Here is a 20,376-nt window from a genome sequence, read left to right as displayed (position 1 = left end):
GCCTCCTGGTGAAATCAGCTCTGCCTGGGGTCCGGGGACATCTCTGTGGTGAGCTGCCATCTTCCAAGATTCATTTTCCCCAACCAGGTTCTTTTCTATCTCTGTCCTAGAGTTTTCAGCCAGTAAAATTGTGAGTTTCTGTTTGAGTAGAGTGTATTGCTGGGATTAAGCCACAACAATTTTTTTTTTTTTTTACTCATTTGTCTCCCAGCACCAATCCCTTCCTTGTGCTAGCTTCTCTCTGCCTTCTGCCTGCTTTGGATTAACGTCCATATGTTTGCATCCATGAGTCTGGGGAATTGTCATTTTATAGTTTGTTCAGAGGTTTGATTCCTTTCTTCTTCCTGGTTTTTGGGCCACACGCAGTAGCATTGAGGGCTGTTTCTGTTAAGTCTTTAGGAGAACATGTGCTGGGGACGGAAGCCAGGTCTCTTGGATGTGAAGCATGAGGCTTGTAGCCCTTTGAACTATCCGCTAAGCGGGCGTGGTGATGGGGTTGGGGCCACACCAGCAGTGCGCAGGGTCTGTTCCTGGCTCTGTACCCAGGGATCACTCCTCATGGTACTCGGGACCCTATGGGATGCTGGGGATTGAACTGGGGTTTGTCACCTGCAGCACCTTCACTTCCTTTGCTATTTATCCAGCTCTCAGAGTTTACACTTCTTAATGGAAGGGAAACTGCTTTGATCAGAGCTGTAATGCAATTACAGAAAGTGGAGTATCTTTATTAGGGGATGACATTGTTTGAATCTATTAAGTTCCAGTGAGAAAATTCTAATTGTTACATTATTTTCACCATGGTGATCATTTATAAAGTTTGAAAATATGTATACATATACCAATATATCAAATTATATGCTTTAAACAGATTCTTATATAGATAATAATTGGTATGCTAAATAACACTTGAAGGATATTATAAGCTCTTTTGAATAAAAGCGCAATTAATTTATAACTAAAAATGTGTGACTGTAGAGTAACTAGATTAACTTTATAAATTAATTTCTGCATCATATTTTAATCTGAGTTCATTATAGCAGTACAAAGAACTTAATTTTTAGGATAACAACTTTACTTAATGGTCTGGATACTTCACTGAATTGAAAATCTTTCTTATGCAGACCTAAAATTTCTTTACCTATAGTGAGCCTCATAAAAATAATAATGTTGTAGCAAAAGAAAGTGTGTGCTCCAGACGAGATAAAGTACAGCAGGTGAAGCGCTTGCTTTGCGTGTGGCTGATCTTGGTTCAATTCCCAGTGCCACATATGTTCCCTGAGGCCCACCAGGAGTGATCTCTGTGCACAGAGCCAGGAGTAAGCCCTCACACTGTTGGTTTAGCTCAAAAATCAACCTCCTGTACTCCTCCCCAAACAAAACACCCCAGAGAACGACAAAAGTGTGTGTTTGCTGAATTGCTCATCTGAAATCTTATTGATTCTTCATTGATTTCCTCATATCATTGATCCTTCTTAGGAAAAAATCAAAGTTTGTCATTTTCCTCGAAGGTGAATTTTCAGTAATTGGTTTCAGATATTTAAGATATTACTGAACTTTATAAAGAGTATTTATAAGTTCTAGCAGAACTATAGTTTTCAGAATGTTCCCCGGGAGCACTGTGAGTTTGCAGAGGACAATTGTAAGTATTTGAGCAAGCATAGTGACCCTGGACATTGGTCAGACACCATGTAACACCCAGTTTAGTGTCAACATGAGATCACGTGGCATTGCTTGTGCTCATGTCATATTGGGGGATGCTGAGATGGTGTAAAACTTGCATTTTTGGGCTGGAGCAATAGCACAGCGGGTAGGGCGTTTGCCTTGCACGCAGCCGACCTAGGTTTGATTTCCAGCATCCCATATGGTCCCCCGAGCACCGCCAGGAGGAATCCCTGAGTGCATGAACCAGGAGTAACTCCTGTGCATCATCGGGTGTGACCCAAAATGCAAAAAAATATAAGTAAACCATGCATTTTGTGATAGTCACCTACTACTGGAAGTAACACTACTATGAACTGGTTGATTGTGAATTTAGAATAATTTTGAGTGTCCCGCAGTACAAAGCCATGAGAAAAGTAGCTCTGATGATCTAAACATGCATTTTTTTTGTTTAGTTTTTGTTTTGGACCCCACACCCAGTAATGCTCAGGGCTTACTCCTGGTTCTGTGTGCAGAGTTCTCCTGGCCAGGCTCAGGGAACTATTTGGGGTGCCAGGGATTGAACCTGAGTGAGCTTTGTGCAAGGCAAGTGCCCTGTCTATTGTACTGTCTCTGGTCTCTGAAGTTAAAACAGAAAATATTGTGGATTAGGTTTACACATAGCTCTGATGTTAGAACATAGGCATAGCTCTGATGTTAGAACATAGGTATGCAACTGAGTTTTAATTCATCAAAACCCTTGTATTTTCTTAGAGTGCAGGGCATCCTAGAGCAGATACCTAGTTTGAGAAGGTTCTGTGCACCTGCCTCTAGATTTGAGAACGATATTTTGCAAAAGCAAATTTTATTATTTATTTTTGGGGAGGGTCTGGGGACTGCTCCCAGGTCAGTCAGTGCTCAAGTGTTGCTTCTAGTGGTGCTCAGGGGGACCATTTGGTGCCATAAATTGAACCCGAGCTTCACACATTCAAGGAGATGCTCTATCACTGGCCCACAAGCCAGTCTGGAAAAAGCTTGAATACGTTTCTTCCTAGCTTACTAGAGCTATATGGAATAGAATGATTCGACAGACTTTCTGGTTATTTACATTTAATGTCAAACTCCTGTGTCACTTTTATCTTGAATACATTAATGATTGTATATTGGTTTATTTACTAGCTTAGTAAAGATTGTAAATATTTTCTGAGACTTAGTGTAACAGTCCCTCAAAGACTTTATTAGAAACTTTGTTGTTGTGCAGTCATTAATGATTTAGGAGACTAGAAAAAAATGTGACTTAACCTCAAGATATAATTTTGTAAGTTAATTAAAATGGTACATGCTTTATGACTATTTTTTTTTATCATTTGTATCTCTATAAAAGCAAAGTGTACTGGGGATCATGTGGGAGGAGGATAAAGGTTAATTGAAAGCTCAACATTTGCCTTTTCATTAATAGGATTTATACTAAATATGATTTATATTAAATTATGATTTCATCTTGAAAATCGAATCTACTCTGTACTATTTAGAAATATAGCTGCTTTATAAGTGGAAGTATACCATTACATGGAAAAATCCCCTTTTTTCTCAAACTATACTTGATAATCTACTGAATCCTTTAAGAGACTTGTAGTTATTTTGAGGAGAAGCCTTTTCCTATATTTTAATTTTTGGGGCTGGAGCAATAGCACAGCGGGTAGGGCGTTTGCCTTGCATGTGGCCAACCCGGGTTCGATTCCCAGCATCCCATATGGTCTCCTGAGCACTGCCAGGGGTGATTTCTGAGTGCAGAGCCAGGAGTAACCCCTGTGCATCACTGGGTATGACCCAAAAAGAAAAAAAAAGATATTTAATTTTCAAATACTAAACTTTACCTTAACTATTTTAGTTTCACCCTTTGTAATAATAGCTGTATTTCATCCATGGGTATTTCCTGTAGAGTGTGAGAAGGTAGTTCTAACTTTGAAGCTTCTCCAATCATTTTGTTGGAAATTGTGCCCTGCTGGTTCTGCCTTGCTTTGCCCTCCTGCCTTGCTTTGCAGTGTTTTGCTTGCTCTTATTTGTAAACCATCTCAGGAATCATGTACACTGAATTTTATTCATGAGCTTCTAGCCTTTTAAATGTCCCTTTCTCCCTGGCCTTGACTTGATACAGATGCTCTTCGTGGAGAGGTTATGCTTTAAATTCATTTTCACCTAGCAAGCAAAGTGCTTGGCCCTCGTATAAATTCAGACTATACTTATTAATGTATGACAAAGGCTGTGTTGCCTCCCTTCTTGCCTAACCATATTTTCTCTCTTTTTAAAATCTTTCTTCATGCAGTGCCCTAACCATTTCTAATATTCAGGCTGGATCAACTGGAAATTGGGGCTGTCATGTCCAGACCAAACGTGGGAACAACACAAGAACTGTGGACATTGTGGTGTTAGAAAGCTCCGCTCAGTACTGTCCACCTGAGAGGGTGGTGAACAACAAAGGTGATTTCAGGTCAGTGATATGGAACCTTCTGGAAAAGTCTGATTTGCCCCAAGTCTTATTTTATTCTCAAAGACACATGGTTGGTTCTTCAATTAAAAAATATATTGGTAGGCACATCAGTTAACTTATTTGTCTAGGCATTACTCTTAGCAACAGTGACTTCACAATTATTTATGAAGATTAAAACAAGTTGGCACCCGAAATCTACCTCATAACTATCACTTTAGATATCTCAGGAGTATGAAACCTGAAGTGTTATTTTTTGTTTTTGTAGCCATACCCAACTGTGAAAGCAGGCTCAAGGTGGTGGAGTTTGAACTAAGGGTTTCGCATATGCAAGTGCCCTAATAACTTGAGGCACGTCACTGGTCCTATGATGTGCTCATTTTAAACTTTTGCCTTTGTGGTTAAAGTTAAGAATTATGACTTTCTGTCTGCCTGAGGCAGACAGGGGTGGGGGATGGCAGGAGGGATAACGGGAACATTGGTAGTGGTGAAACGGGTGTTGGAACATTTCATGACTGAAACCCAATCATGAACAGCTTTGTAACTGTGTATCTCACAGTGATTCAGTTTAAAAAATATTTCAAACAATCATGACTTTAGGGAAACATTTTGGAAATTTCACTAAGCTGCTGCAAAATTTGGACAGCTTAATGTTAGCTATTCTTTCAAGGGCTCTTTTATAGCTGAATTTTCAGAAGCCCATGTTCCTTAATGTGACTAATGGCAGATACATAGTCAACATAGTTAGAGGAAACCCAAATACAATTTCAATCCCCTGTTTGGTTCTTGGGGCAGTCGAATAAGAGGGACTTAGGAAAATGATGACTATTGGGTGGTCTGAAACTTGGCTGTGTTAAGATAAATAGAGTGAGTCAAAGGACGATTTCTCAGTAGAAAATTTTGAATTTATAGGGGTTGCAATGTTGATCTTACAGTATCAACATTGACCAATATCTTAGAGTTGCCTTAAAGCCCCTTAAATATGTTATTTGCTTAATGTCTTTTATATTTAGAATTTAAATAATGAGTTTATTGCCAGACATCAAAGCAGTGTTAAGGTTGTTGACTAGTTGAACTGATTGGTACAACTGCTGCCTTCTATGTGTAATCCAATTTTAATAAGGGTAAGAAAACTCTGTAAGTGTTGTTCTTTCACATTCAAGGTTTATGGGCAAAATCTAAAACTCATCTTCTACTCAGCTACTTCTTTATTGTTTTGTTAAAAGAAATTATTGCCAATTGTTCTTTTTTCTTTAAAACCTCATGGCAAGTAGAGATAAATAAGCATTTATTATTATCAGGATAAGTCTCTGTGTGGACTGACTGTTATACTCTGTAATAGTTGTTAGATTTTTCTGTATTCACGAATTTTTATAATTGTACCATGGTTTTTGTTTCTGATAGATTTTCTATTTTTACTTCTTATGTATTTTACATGTAAAAAAGATACCTATTTAATTGATGAATGAATTATTTATCTTTGACACCCCTCAAAGTATTACATAATTAAATTTCCACTGCATTATTAACATTCTCTTTAGTGTTGCTTGAACTATTTATGCAGTTTTTGGCAATGAATTATATTCTGCTGTGACTGATAATATAATTTAACAGTTCCCAGGCGAGGGGTCAGCTGTAACTTTTATTAAATGTATGCCATTTCCTTCCCAGTTTTGGAGAAATAGAACTCAAATAGCAAAAATTTCCCCCTGCCCCTCTGGGATTCTGTGGTCCCATGCCTTATGAGTGATGTCCGAGGTAAAGGTGTGGTGTGTGTGTGTGTGTGTGTGTGTGTGTGTGTGTGTGTGTGTGTAGGGGAGGTCTTTAGGAAATTTCAGTGCGGAAATTGTCGGAAGAAATACAGGATGTGGTGTATTATAGTCACACGTGAAGTCTTGTAGAGCTACAGTGAAGAGCAGAGCTAGACCACAGGGGAATATGGCCCCGGGTGGGCTGAGTTGATGCCCGGGGTATCCGCCTAGATTTTATGTTCCCTCCCACCTCTGGCCAGGAAAAGACAGATGCTTCCTGCCCTGTTCCTACCCAGGGGAGTCTCGGCAGCAGCTCAGGTTCCTAGTGGGGACTGGCTGTGTCTTCACACTGCAGGGCAGAAACCGGTTTTTCTGACTCCCGGAAAGGAGCCAGATGTTCAGCATAAGCCCAATGCATCTCAGACAGTCAAGGAAGCAGGTTAACTTCGTGGACACAATCCAGGCCCCAGACTGCAGGGTGCCACCAAGGGGCCTGTGTCCCCAGGACGAGAATAGGAACAGGAACTGGAGTCTTGCAGCTGCCATAGTGGCTATTTCTGTCCAATCACTGACTGCTCCCGTGGATGACCAAACTCTGTTACCTGGACATGGATTGTATTTTCTAAATTTTATTTTTATAATAAAAAGTTGTTCATAAAAATTCATTACATTTAATATTGAAACATCAGTCCCACCAGCATATTTCAAATGTTTCTGCCCCAAATCCCAAATTATGCCCCCCAAAGCTTGATACATCAGTGGTATAAAGTATGAGAGGTTGAGTGGCCACATTTGCGGCCACACACTTCAGGAGTTCTAAAATTTAGACTACAATTATACAGCAGATTCACTCATGGGTGAGGCCTATGTTGCTCTTTTCTGGGAGCTTTATTTTTGAGTCTCTGGATCATGGCTGTTGGTGAGATTATATGGCGCCACGGGCAGTTTTGTGGGTGTGACTACCAAGTTAGTGGAAAACGACACAAATTTTAAATACCACACATGAATTTTAAATACCACGTGGTTGCATAAATAGAGTTGCAAGAGTTGGTGGGGCTCCCAAAACAGAGCAAAACAAACTAAAAATAAATTCATTTTTAAAACCTTTAGCAATGTTTAGAATGTATTTTGTTATGAAAAAGGATGTGTGCTTGTCAGACTGCTTAAAGTGGTATTGTCCGGTAATTCTCCACCACTCCCCCCTCTCCCCGCTGCTGGAGCTCTCCTGGCTGTGCTCAGGGCTTCTCTGAGCTCAGGGATCACTCCTGGCAGACTTGAGGGACCATATGTGGTGCCGGGGGTTGAACCTAGGTTGGCCATGTGCAAGTCAAGCGCCAACATCTCCATGTTACCACTCCAGCCCCTCTTGTTCTTTATTTCTAAAGGAGTTTTATGTCTTCTCCTTGAATTTTCTCCTGTGATGAGACATGACTTGTTTGGGTTTTGTTTTTTGGGGAGAACCTTACCTGGCAGGAACTCAGAGGCCATTCGTGGCTCTGTACTCTGGAGTGACCCCTGGTAGTATTGGGGTACCGGGTGTATTTCCCAGGAGAGAATCTGGTGTTGTCTGTATGCCAGGGTTGCCTTTTAACCCCTGGACTGTCTCTCTCATGTTTCAGTCCTCTCTTTGTCCCAAGCTGCAGAGAGGATGAGCAGATGAGCCATTGTCTGAGGATGTGGTGTGTTTGTCTTTCAGGTGGCCCCGGACGCTGGCGGGCATCACGGCGTATCTTCAGTGCACAAGGAACAGCCCCAGCAGTGGCATCTACCCTGGGAACACACAGGACACCAGGAAGGCCTGGCGCCGCTGTGATCGGGGCGGGTTTTGGGCTGATGACAACTACTCTCGATGTCAGTATGCAAACGACGTCACTCGAGTGCTGTATATGTTCAATCAGGTAAAGGGATGCCTTCTGCTTTGCCAGGTGTGTCTGTAAAACATGCGATTCAAACCAAGTACCTTGATTTTCAAAGAATTATATAGACATACAAGCTACGGTTAAGGAGTAGGTGTTTATTCTAGGCCAGTGTTCGGGGTGAGCCTCACCTTCTCCCTTAATTTGAGGCTGTGTGCTGTGTTCCTCATCTTTGCCATTGGAACCACGGGCTCCTCCCAGGGGTGATTGCACACCACCAGGGTCCCGCCTCGTCATGCTAGCGGAGTTGAAGAGATGCTTGCCGGGCATCAAACCCCAAACTCGGGGGACTTGGAGCTCACCTATGCAAGCCACGCAGCCTCCTCCCCAATTAGCTAGCTTCCCACCTGCTACGTGAGTCTTTCAAAGTCCCAGCAGATGACAAGTGGCTGGAAGGTGGATGATTTTCTTCATGCAGACTTTCTGATGCTCCTTGAAGCATCTCTTCTCCCCTCTCCCGCCCCCAACCCATGGCTGGTGTGTTTAAAATGTCAGTAAGTAGGTAGTTGGATAGATGAGGATCCAGTATGACAACAATAGTTGGAAATGATCAGTCTGGATAAGAACTGAGTATTGAAAATAGGGAAAGGGGTATACGTGATACCCTTTCAGCACCTGTATTGCAAACTATAATGCAAAAAATGAGGGCGAGAAAGAGAAAGAGAGAGAATAGAGGTTCCTGCCATAGATGTGGGCTGGGGTGGGGGATGGTTTGGAGGGGTGGGAGGGAAACTGGGGACACTGGTGCTGGGAAATTACACTGGTGGAGGGATGGGTGTTGTAACAGTGTATGACTGAAACCCAATCATGAACAGCTTCGTAATGCTCTAGCTCACGGTGATTCAGTGAAAATAAATAAAAATACAATCAGTCAAATATTTTTTACTAGATCCATGTAAAACATTGGCAGCCGTGCATGCAGTATGGTAAGTGTTAAGCCAGTGGCTCATACTCCTGAGCAGTAGCAGTTCCAGGGTATTGATCTCTCTCAATTGGAATACTCCGGAAAGGCTTCACTAAACTATTGGGATGGAGCCTGTGGAGGAAGCGATGAGCCGAGGATGAAATGGTACAGTGTGCTTTCCTGAGGTGTCTTTAAATAGAAATATATTTCATTCTCTGTCTACCGCCCCCCACTACCCAAATCCTTTCATGCTGAGTGTTTAAAAATTCACATTTTCTCAGATTTGAAAAAGGATTTGAGGCTAATAAATTAATAAAGAAGCCACTTTTGGCGAAGCCATTGCTGTGTGTTGACTTGCAAACCTCTTCTCTCTTTTTTCCACGTAGATGCCCCTAAATCTCACCAATGCTGTGGCCACAGCCCGGCAGTTGCTGGCTTACACGGTAGAGGCCGCCAACTTTTCTGACAAGATGGATGTTATATTTGTGGCTGAAATGATAGAAAAATTTGGAAGATTTACCAAAGAAGAGAAATCCAAAGAGGTAATTTTTCTAGTTCAGATGGGTACTATAAATATAACCTGTGGAACTACGTCCATAGCTGGTCATGAGATAAAGTGGGTCCATTTGGTTTTGTTGGCGGGGGCAGAGGGGTAACAATTTTAGAAATTAACAAGTGAACTCAGCACAAATTCAGGGCACAGAAAGAAACAGGCTGGCCAACATACAGACTGAGGACCAGGGATGGTACTCCATGGCCCAGGTTGGTCTCTACAAAGCTGGAAACAGAACCCCTAAAGCCTGGAACCCTGATTGTGATCTGGACATTTTCTGCAGATTCTGTTTGATTTCTAGAATAGTGTCATGTCCTGTGTGGGTGTTCGGGAAGGACTTAAGCTGTGGGGCAGAAGTAGACTAATCAGTCAAGTCCATCAGTTTCCTCATACAGGACAACTCTGATTCTGCAGTGTTATTTCCCTAAGAACCTTTTTTTTTTTTTGGTAGAATATTAGTGTTTTGCATTTTGTCATCAGTATTGAGATCACAGCCTCATCTGTTAGTCCTTAGTATGCTGTTAAAGAAAGGGAAATAGTTTTGTTTCTGTCAGGGCACTCAGGTCTGTGGACCACTTGATTGTAGCCCACAATTTTCGAATGAGCTGTCCTGCCGCTTAAGCATGTTGCTGGGTCAAAGCCGGATTCCCATGGTGATTTCCCTAGAGCCTTCTGGCTTGGGCTCTGTGGTCATAATACTCTCCATTGTTGATTATAATCACAGGTTAGCTGCCCACATGATTATAAGTCATTCATGGAAGTGGGATGTTTGTAGTCACTAGAGTAATTGCAGTGAATATGCAGTGTGGACAAGAGAAAATATTTTGCATCATGTAATCTGTATTTCTTCCCATGATGCTCTGTTCTGATTTGAGGGACATTGACTCATGTGCCAGCTTGTAAGCTTGTAGCTTGGGGGTACATCTCACTGTCTGCCTGTATGTGTGGGATGACGTTTTCACATCGGTGGGTGCTGAGGTAGAAGTTCCTTGATTGAGACTGGAGGAGTTCCATGAGTTACAGGTCCTTGATGGATTTTCCAAACAGGGATGATAACTTTGTCTTGTTTACCTTGCAGAGTTTGTGTGTATCAGAGGAAATAGGAGTGGAACTAGCAAAATAGTCAACAAACTAAGAGTTTGTATACAAACAAAAACAAACATTGTCCTCCCTTTGTTCCATGATTTGCTCGAGCGGGCCCAGTAACGTCTCCATTTTGAGACTTGTCACTGTGTTTGGCATATTGAATATGTTACTGGTAGCTTGCCAGGCTTTGCTGTGCGGGCGAGATACTCTTGGTAGCTTGCCGGGCTCTCCGAGAGGGGTAGAGGAATCAAACCCGGCTTGCCCAGGCTGGCTGCACGCAAAGCAAACACCCTACTGCTGTGCTATCGCTCAGAATTTGGAAATTGGGCACTCTTTTGATTGGAGAAACTGGGGTCTTCCTTTTTATAAGCAAGAATGCCTCAGTTATGGGGCTGGAGCTATAGCACAGCAGGTAGGGCATTTGCCTTGCATATGGCCAACCTGTGTTTGATTCCCAGCATCCCATATGGTCCCCTGAGCACCGCCAGCAGTAATTCCTGAGTGCAGAGCTAGGAGTAACCCCTGTGCATCACCGGGTGTGACCCAAAAAGAAAAAAAAAGTGCTTCAGTTATCTAGAAACTGAAGAAGAGGCTTGTAGCTTCATTGACTGTCCCAGGAGGGAAGGAGGGAGGGGTTTAATTATATTTTTTTATGTAAAGATAATTAAATACTTTTGTGCTTAGGGGCCACTATATTCCTGGTGCCGGTGTGTGTGTGTGTGTAGTGTGGGACCAGGCTGTTCTGGGGATTGAGGCCAGGGTGTTCTGCATGTAAGATCTGTATTGTACTGCTTGAGCCATATCCTCTGACCCATTTTAGTTACAATGGAAATGGGTGATGCCAACTTCTTTCATTTGACAAGAAGGAGCAGAGGGAAGGATACTTGGCACTGAATACTAGAGGCGCAAAGGGAACATTATCCTGAGGCTGACAGCCATCCTATGGGACTCTTCAGAAACTTAAACCACAGGCCATAAACTTGACTGTTTAAAACAATTAAAAGAGGGGAAAAAAATGAGGTCTAGAGGCTCCATTTTAAGGCAATTACCACAGCATAAAATTACGTTAAAATTACCCTGAATGTACGCAGTGTACCGTTGTCTAGTTGGACAAGTAAACGGATGTTTATATTATGGTCACAGGGCTGCTCGTTTCTGGGTAACTTGTAATTAAATTATCGTAAAGCAGTTGCTTTTTAGCCTGTGATTTTGCTTGTCTTAGAGGAGGGGCTGAAAGCCTTTAAGCCACCAGACCCTCATGGTCTATATTTTGGGATTTTTGTATTTTGGGGGCCACACCTGACAGTGCTCAGGGCTTATTCCTGGCTCTGCGCTCACTCCTGGCCATGCTCAGGGCACCATATGCAGTGTCATGGGGTATCAAACCCAGTCAGTGTGTGCAGCCGTTTAACCCCCATGCCCTCTCCTTGCCCCCTCCATGGGATCTTAAACACAGCTCACAGTGGTCTTCCAGGGCCCACAGGGCCTGTTTCCTATTACCTACAGACAGGAATTCCTATGGAACAGCATGTGTGTTTTAGGAGGCGGGAAGCGTGTATGGGTTAGCTTTGGTTTCTGTGCTCCAGTTTTAATTGGTGAGTGAGGCACCGCCACACTTGTTTTACTGCATGTGTGCTGGACACCTTTGTATGCCTAACTGATTTTTTTTTAAAAAAATGGGACTGGGAGCACAGCACACTCAAGTTCTCGAGGGGAGCCCCTGAGTATTGCCAGGTGTGACTCCAGAGCTCTGCTTGGGGTGGTGGGGGGTGCGGGGACCTCCGTATCACTTGCTGTTTCATTGGACAACTGACCCAAGAATCACCAGTGGGAGCCTGAACCTCAAAATGTAATGTTCTTTCTAAAATTAATTTATGCATTTATTTTTGTTTTTGTTGTTGTTGTTGTTTTGCTATACCCAGTAGTACTCAGGGCTTTCTCCTGGCTTGCTTGGTGCTCAAGGATCACGCCTCGCTGGGTTTGGGGAACCACCAGGGGTGCTGGGGATAGAACCCAGGTTGGCCACGTGCACGCCAAGCTCCCTGTCTGCTGTATTATCTTTTTAGCTCCCCATTTCTGAATTTTAAAATGTAATCATATGCATTTGTGCAATGTTCTTCTTTTTGCTTTGGTTTTTGCTATTATTTAATTCTCTGTATTGGATCATCAGACTTTTCTGTATGGTTAAACTTTTTAGAGACCCAACATCTGTTTTTGTTATCCGTTTTAGAACACTGTTTTTCCACCAGATTGCATTCGAGTTTTCCAGAGGGCTTGTTAAATAGAGATTGCGGAGCCTCAGACCCTGCTTTCTGAGTTAGTTAGTTGGGACTGAGAATTTACCTCTCTGCCATTCCCTGTGATAACATCTGAGGCATCTTCACAGGCTTCGAGGACCACGGTGGGTCTTTATTTCCCATCTTTTACCATTAAGTTTTCCCCTTTTGGATTTAACATTCGAATTCTTTCTGGAAACTATTTTCAGTGGAAGTTCCCAAAAGTGTAGGAGAGAGAATATTCTCATTAATAACTAAAAGCTTTTCGGAGGCTTCCCCAGTTCTGTTCCCCAGCTGGATTTCTCTGTCCTTTCCTTTCCTCCCTTTGGCCTTTCCTTTTCTCCTTTCTTCTCTATGCCTTCTACCCTCCTTTCCTTGCTTTTGCTCTGCTAGTTGCTTCCTCAGTTTTGGAAAATTTAATAACAAATTCTCTATGTCAACATTTCTCCCATAATTTTTCTCAAATGTATGGAACTTTTAAATAGGCCCACCGTACCATTTTCAATATATTACTCTCCAAAAGGAGCTTGAGTATTTTACATCAAGTTACTCGTCTGTATTATGTTTTCCTTGATATGGTCACATTTTTATAGAGTTGTATATAGAGAGGGCTAGAGTGATGGTATAGCAGGTAAGAGGGTGTGTGCCTGGCATGTGGCCAACCCGTGTTTGATCCCCAGCATCCCATATGGTCCCCTGAGCACCATTAGGAGTTGTTCTTGAGTACACAGCCAAGAGTAACCCCTGAACGTTGCTGGGCGTGGCCCTTAAAAAAGCTTAAAATGTAGATCTCATCTCTGGTTCCCTTATGGATCCATTCATACAATTTTGCACTTGGCAATGTGAAATTTTATAGATTGTCACCAGAAAATAAGAATGGTTTTAACTGCTCCCTTATAAGACGCCTTGCATATTTTTACTATTTCTGGTTACATATGAATGAAATCTTCAGAACAACAGAACAGCGTTCATTCACGTGGGTGGCAAAGGGTCTGGATTAAGGTATTATCTTTCCCTGTGATGCTGTTTTACATTTAGAGGCACAGTAGGGTCAGAGTACAACCTTAAAATTCAGTCTCAGCTTGAGATTCATCAGACCTGAGGAGTGGTGTGGTCTGAACCTAGTTCTGGATGAAGGTCAGAGAGTTGGCAAATTGTTGGGGAAAGAGCCATGTTCTGCCTCCCTGACAAGGTCTAGACAAGCCAGTTTCAAGTTTCCTGACACCCTCCTTCCCTGAAGTTTTCTTACTTCCTCCTTTGAGGTGAGCTAATGCTGGTTTGCCCTGGAGGCATCCCCTTTGGGTGACCGGCTTTATGCTGTGGTCTTTGGTCCTTCCTGGGGGCCAGCACTTTATCCTTGAGCATCATAGCAGTTCCACATTAATGCATCTTGGGTTACTTCTTTTAATTTGCTATTGGCCTCTGAAGGAGCCTTGGTTTTCTGACTGGCTATTTTCACTTTTTGCAGACATGTCCAGGCTATTTGGTCTTCTTTGGTTCCAGAAAGGGAAAGTCACATACATATTTTAATCTGAAAGAGAAAGATTCCACTCTGTTGGGAGAATGATAGGAATCAAAAGAATTAAGCTTTTCCATGTACCTGCCTATTTATTTCTGCCTCTCTTGATACTGTTCCCCATGTAATTAAAAATTTTGCATTAAAATCAGCTTTGTCTACCTAGAGGAAATATCCTGTTCATTATCGAGAACCTGCCTTCATTGTATGTGTAGAAACATGTCAAGAATCAACCTCTCTGTCATTTGATGTGGGGTTTTCACTTGTCTTCTGTCTCATTCACTTGTAATTCTTTTATTTCTTGATTGATATTTTCTTTTTTTTTCAGTTGGAATATCATTGACACATAATGTTCTATTGGTTTCAGTGTACAATGTTGAGTTCTGTGTTTGTGTGAGCCTGTGTTGTGAGATAATTGCACCAAATCTGGTTAACCATTACCAGAGCTATTTTGTGTGTGTGTGTGTGTGTGTGTGTGTGGTGCAAATTTTTCAGATCTACTGTTTGAGCAGTATAAGATTTACAAGTCTTTTAAAAATTGAATCAAAGATTCTCTTCTGTTGTGCTGTCTCGAATTCTCCTGTTTTAAAGCAAACCAAGAATAAATGTAAATTCTTCCTCCCCGTCCTGTGTGCTCCAGTCACACCCACTCCTGCCACCACTACCTCCGTGGTCGTCATTACGTCTCTCTAGCACCACAGTAATATCATGAAAATTAGCCCTTTCCGTGCTTGCTGATGAGGGGGCCTCTATTGAATATTAACCAGGCAAGCTGCAGAGACAGCCTGCAGCCTCCCCAGGCAGCTGGGGCACTGAATCTACTTAAGACTAACAGATACACACTTAATACTCCACTACTGGAGCCAGTTCCTTCATTTAAAGTGATCTGATGAAGAACATACTTTGCGATGGATATAATCTCAGGGTGATACTTAGTCTTAGGAGAAAATGGTGAAGCTAACTATATGCTTATAGACAGCTAACTTGTCAGTGAAAGGGTTGCAGTCTGAACTCAGAGCAGTACTAAAATTCGTACTGCAAAATAAAAAAAAATCTTCAGTATTGTACCTTACTCCTGTGACATTAAAATCAAGTGCCACTGAGTCTAGTTTCTGTGCTATCTTATTACTTTGTGTGGTCCAGCTGTATTAAATTACAGAAGAATTTGCTCATCCTTCCAAATGTAAGCGACAAGAAGAGCTTGGAATGGTCTCTTGTAGCAGGTGATTGGAGCACATTACCGTGGCCCAGAGTGTTTGTTCTTCATGCGTTTCCTTCCTTCCTGACCATTTTGCCCTTGACCAAGTATATATGCACATTTTCAGTAGCACCTCCCCATCCAGAGTAGCAGGTGAGAGGATAGATGTCTTGATTCCTTAGATCCTCTAGAAGTTTCTTGGTTCTGGGTCACATGCAACTGTGGTCAGAGCTTATTCTTGCCTCTGTGCAGGAAATCCAACCGGGCCGCACTTAGGCTTACCTGTGTACTGTCTCTCTAACTCCTCCTTGGACCCTTTTGTGGCTGGGAAGGGTTTCGAGGGAATGATGTTGAGGAGAGGTGTGCTTCTTTCTGGCTCTGACAGCAGGTTCCCTGGCATTGTGTGTCAGGGTCCTGGAATACTTTTAAAAATCCTGTGGAATTTCTCTGCCACAGTTTTTCTCTTGGTGCCCTTCAATGCCCCTGTGATGGATTCAGAGCTCTTTCCACATGAGCCGTAGAGGCAGAGAGCGAGGTTTCCATGCTCACCTTCCCAGGAACTCTTCTATCACACATCTCTTCCCTCCGTTCGTCACCCACTGGAACTAGACAATAAGCAAAATAGCTGTAGAGCTCTTTAGGATGTTCCCTTTCTTCACAGTTGGTAGCACGCATTAAATGTGCTGGTGTTATGTGCTTGTGTCATAGCAGTTGAACCTTGACCACAGAATAAGCAATTTTCCCCGAGTGATGAAGTGTCTCTCCAATGGGAGTTTGTATCTCTTAAAGTCTCTGATGAAAACTTGAAAACATGTGAATAGTGTTTACTACTACTGTGCTCCCCTTGCAGACATCACATATCCTGGTAGTGCTGTAGAGTGGAACAGTATTTTATATCTATCTATCTATCTATCTATCTATCTATCTATCTATTTTTTAATCTTTTTAGATTTGGTGGCTTAGAAAAGGATTTCCTTCTCTGATAGCTAGAGGGTCAATTTTGCCACATCATCTCCTTTTCCTGTTTTTGTGTTCAGATTTGAGTTAACAGTTGGTAAGGATAGAAAGCAAAAACTTAGATAAATGGTGCTAGTGATTCTGAATTTCCGTGAGGACATGTGATTACATTTTCAGTGAGTGTGTGGCTGATGGGCGTCCCATGATTTCTAGCTCAGGAGTCAGCTTCAGAACTCCGCTGGGGACTTTCATGTCAGAGTGAAACACAGCTCATATGATTTGTATGTGCTAGGAACTATTGTTTCCAAGAATTGTGTGCAATACACATGTTTAGGATTGTTAACTAATCCTTTGACATCTGGTTGGGGGGAGGTGCCACTTGATAGGAAGTAAGTCCGTTAAAATCAGGGCTTGGATTGCATTTTATTATTCCCACTATATATTACTTTGTGTATTTTCCTCATCGCAGTCATCACCATCTCGACATATTCTTAAAGAGCATGTACTTACAGGCATAGTTGATTGTGCTTCATTTTACTACATTTCACAGAAAATGCATTTCTTACAAGGTATTGAGTCTATGTCACATTTTGGCATTTCTACATCATTCTGGACATCTTCCATATTATTATGTCTTTCATGGCGATCTGTGGTCAGTGATCTCCAATGCCAGTTTTACAAAAAACTTCCATCAGGGAAGATTAACACGAAAGGCTCAGATGATGGTTAGATTATTTTTGTTGATTGACAACTTCTTAAGTGTGCACATTGTTTTTTTCCCTCTAGACACTGTTCCTCTGTGCATGCTTAGAGAACTTATAATTGAGTATGTTTTATTGAGCATACATCATCTAGGTATAGAATGTTTACTCATAATATATATCAAATATATAAAATATAGTGATGGGTATTGGAATTATGTGTGCATTAAACCATTGTAGCATTAGTGTAAATGATGAAATATCAATAAAATATTAATATACTGAATTTAATAGATATAAATATTCAATGTATTTAAATTTATTATATTTAATAAACTATACGTGAACAAATATATATATATGTATATATATATTGCTTTTTGGGTCACACCCAGCAATGCTCAGGGGATACTCCCAGCAGTGAGTGGAGCACCATATGAGACCATATGGAATTCTGGGGATTGAACATGGGTCGGCCACATGCAAGACAAATGCCCTACCCTATCCCTATGTACTACCACTCCGACCCCAAACATAATTTTCTTTTTGTTGGAATCTAAATCTTTTGTGTAATCTAGTCAATTTCAGTAGTCACTTTATTGCAGTGGCCTGGAGCCAGCCCCCACCTCCCTCCTGGGACCTCAGCGTTCTCCTGAACTTGTTTTGTATTTTCTTTTTGCTGTAATGTCAGCTCCAAGATAGAAGTGGGGTATTTCTTTCACTGCTCTATCTCCGTTGCTTGCAACAGCATCTGGCTCACCTTGGTCCTCAATAAATATTTAGTCAGCAGCTGAGTAAATATATAGCGCTGGGTTTCTGTACCAGAGTAATACTAGTGAATAAGGGTGTAATAAGTAGGGTTTTGTATTGTACCTGCTCCTAAGGTATTTGCAAGATAGTGAAAACATGAGAGGAGGGCAGTATGAAGAGAACAGTGATAGGATTTTACACATGTACACAGGCTCACTGGCAAAGACCCAGAACCCCTCCACCATAGCTGATAAGCCTCTCTGTGTCCAAAATTTCACCCACTTTCTCTTTGTCTAGGCATCCTCAGTTCTGCAGAGTCTGAGTCTGATTTTTTTTGCCTTTGTTTTCTTTCCTCGCTTCATTATATTCCACACATGAGTGAGATCATCCATGTTTGTCTTTTTCTTTCTGACTTACTGCTCTTAGCATGATCCCTCCAGTTCTGTCCACGTTGTGCCCAAAAGCCAGACTTCACCTTGTAGCTGAGTACTAGTCCATTGTGTATATACACGCTGTGTCTTGACCCACTGGCCTAACTGTTGGGTGCTTCAGTTATCCCAGACTTTGTCTCTTGTAAATAGCCCGTTCGTCAACATTTCTTTAGTTCTGTTCTTTGGATAGAAACCTAGGAGTGACATGACTAGCTCATATGGTAGTTCTAGTTTGAGAGAGGGCTGGAGCAATAGCACAGTGGGTAGGGCGTTTGCCTTGCACGCAGCCAACATGGCCGACCTGGGTTCGATTCCTTTGCCCCTCTCAGAGAGCCCAGCAAGCTACCGAGAGTATCTCGCCCTCTCGACAAAGCCTTGCAAGCTCCCTGTGGTGTATTTGGTACGCCAAACACAATGTTACTGGGCCGGCTCGAGCAAACCGATGAACAACAGGAGGACAGTGACAGTTTGAGAGAAATTTCCACAGCATTTTCCATTGAAGTGGGATTAATTTGCATCCCTACCAAGAGAGACAGAGCCAAAAGAAGAGTGTTTGACTCAGATTCCTTTTCCTTTATAGCCCACGATATTTGTTGATTTTGGTCCTTTGGATGGAGGGCATTCTCTTAGGTGTGAGAGGGTGTGTCAGCTGGTTCTTCGGCTTGCATTCCCTTGATAGGTGATAATGAGCAGATTTTTATATGCACAAGCCAGCATCTGTGGCTTCCATGAGGTGTTATTTCAGCATCACTTCCCATTTATTTGCTGGGGGTTTGGTGAATGTTGTGAGTTCTTCTATGTCTTGTGTATTACTGCTTTGTCAGTTACATGATATGTAAAGATTTTCTCCCATTTAGTAGGATATCTTTGCTTTAGTTTGGTTTCTTGTACAATGCAGACATCTTTCAGTTTGAGGGAACCCATTTGTTCAGTTGTGCTTTTGTTTTCTTTGCTGTTGGAGTCAGATCTGCAAAGATCACAGAAGCTAGTGCCATGGAGTGCTGTGCTTCTTTTCTATTCTTCAGTGTATTTCATGATTTGGGATCTGACATTCACACATTCTTTTTTTAAAAATTTAACTTTATTTTTATAAAGTTGTTCACACTAATTCATTACATTTAATATTCAAACCCCAATCCCACCACCTTTGCACCTTCCCACCACCATATTTTGAATGTTTCCACACCAAATCCCAAAACATGCTCCCTGAAGCAGAACCAAAACCATTAATTTTGTATTGCTTGTTATGAATAGTTCTCTAAAAATGGTCTAAAATAAAGTTTCCTTAGAGGAAAGTGTAGCAGCCACATTTTTATTCAGTTCCAAATTCATTTTTGTGTGTGGGATAGGATTGAATTCAGAGTAATTTTTTTTTTTTTTAGGTTGGATAGGGGTTTGGGGCCTTACAGAGGAAGTTAGAGCAGTTTTGCTGAATGCGTTGGTCCTATGTACTTAGGAACCCAGGCATATCCCCATCTTTCTTGTTTCAAAGACTTTATTAGCATTTACATTTGGCCTTAACCATTGAAATTGATGTTAGAGGTGAGGTTTAATTAGTTAATTAAGTTGTGGGGTTTTGGTTTTGGGGCCAGGCCTGGCGGATTTCATGGGCTGATCCTGGCCGTGTGCTCAGGACTGGCACCTGGTGATGCTCCGGGAACTGTGTGTGGTGCCAGGAGTTGAACCAGGGTTGGCTACATGTAAGGGCAGTGTTTCACCTCCTGTAATATCTCTCTGCCTCCTATATAAGGGATTGAAAGACAGTATGTAGTTGTGGCTATCAGCATGATTTGTTGATAAGATAATCCCATTGTTGCCTGTGTGAGACCAGTGAAGGAGGGGGTTTTGCCTGGAGTGGTGAGGAGAAAGGATGTTGCTTCCTTCTCTACTCATCTCTGTTGCTGGGGAAGTTTCTGGGGAATCTCAGGCTGATGAGAGTCGGTAGTGAGCCCCCTGCGTGGTACCGAGCTCACATCTCACAGGCTCCACCGGGCGGTGGTCACACTGCACCTGGGTTCTACTTGATTGGCCCTGTGTGGGAAATGATCGCTGCCACCTTATTTCTCAGGTGTTGTGGGCTCCGGCTAGAGTGAGGAATTGCTCTTTGCGGGAAAGTCAGTGCTAAACTTCTCCATACGTTCCACATCCATTGCCTTTCCCTCACAGAAAAGAATTTTGAAAGAAAGACTTAACCTGGCAAGGGGCAGTATT

At 42.1% G+C, this 20,376-nt stretch overlaps 1 protein-coding gene across 1 annotated transcript in view; it reads left to right on the top strand.

Moving 5' to 3' along the window:
- Nucleotides 1–20,376, top strand: part of ADGRA3 (adhesion G protein-coupled receptor A3) — a 132,050-nt gene that overhangs the window by 78,664 nt on the left and 33,010 nt on the right. The window contains exons 8-10 of the mRNA XM_056130343.1: nt 3,965–4,129; nt 7,574–7,775; nt 9,084–9,239. Of these exons, the coding sequence (XP_055986318.1) occupies nt 3,965–4,129; nt 7,574–7,775; nt 9,084–9,239 (523 nt within the window). The remainder of the gene's footprint in view (nt 1–3,964; nt 4,130–7,573; nt 7,776–9,083; nt 9,240–20,376) is intronic.

The sequence above is a fragment of the Sorex fumeus genome, unplaced genomic scaffold (genome assembly GCF_029834395.1).
Source record: "Sorex fumeus unplaced genomic scaffold, SorFum_2.1 ptg000077l, whole genome shotgun sequence".
NCBI lineage: Eukaryota > Metazoa > Chordata > Mammalia > Eulipotyphla > Soricidae > Sorex > Sorex fumeus.
The sequence above is the reverse complement of the archived record's forward strand: the minus strand, read 5'-3'. Positions and strand labels throughout refer to the sequence as shown.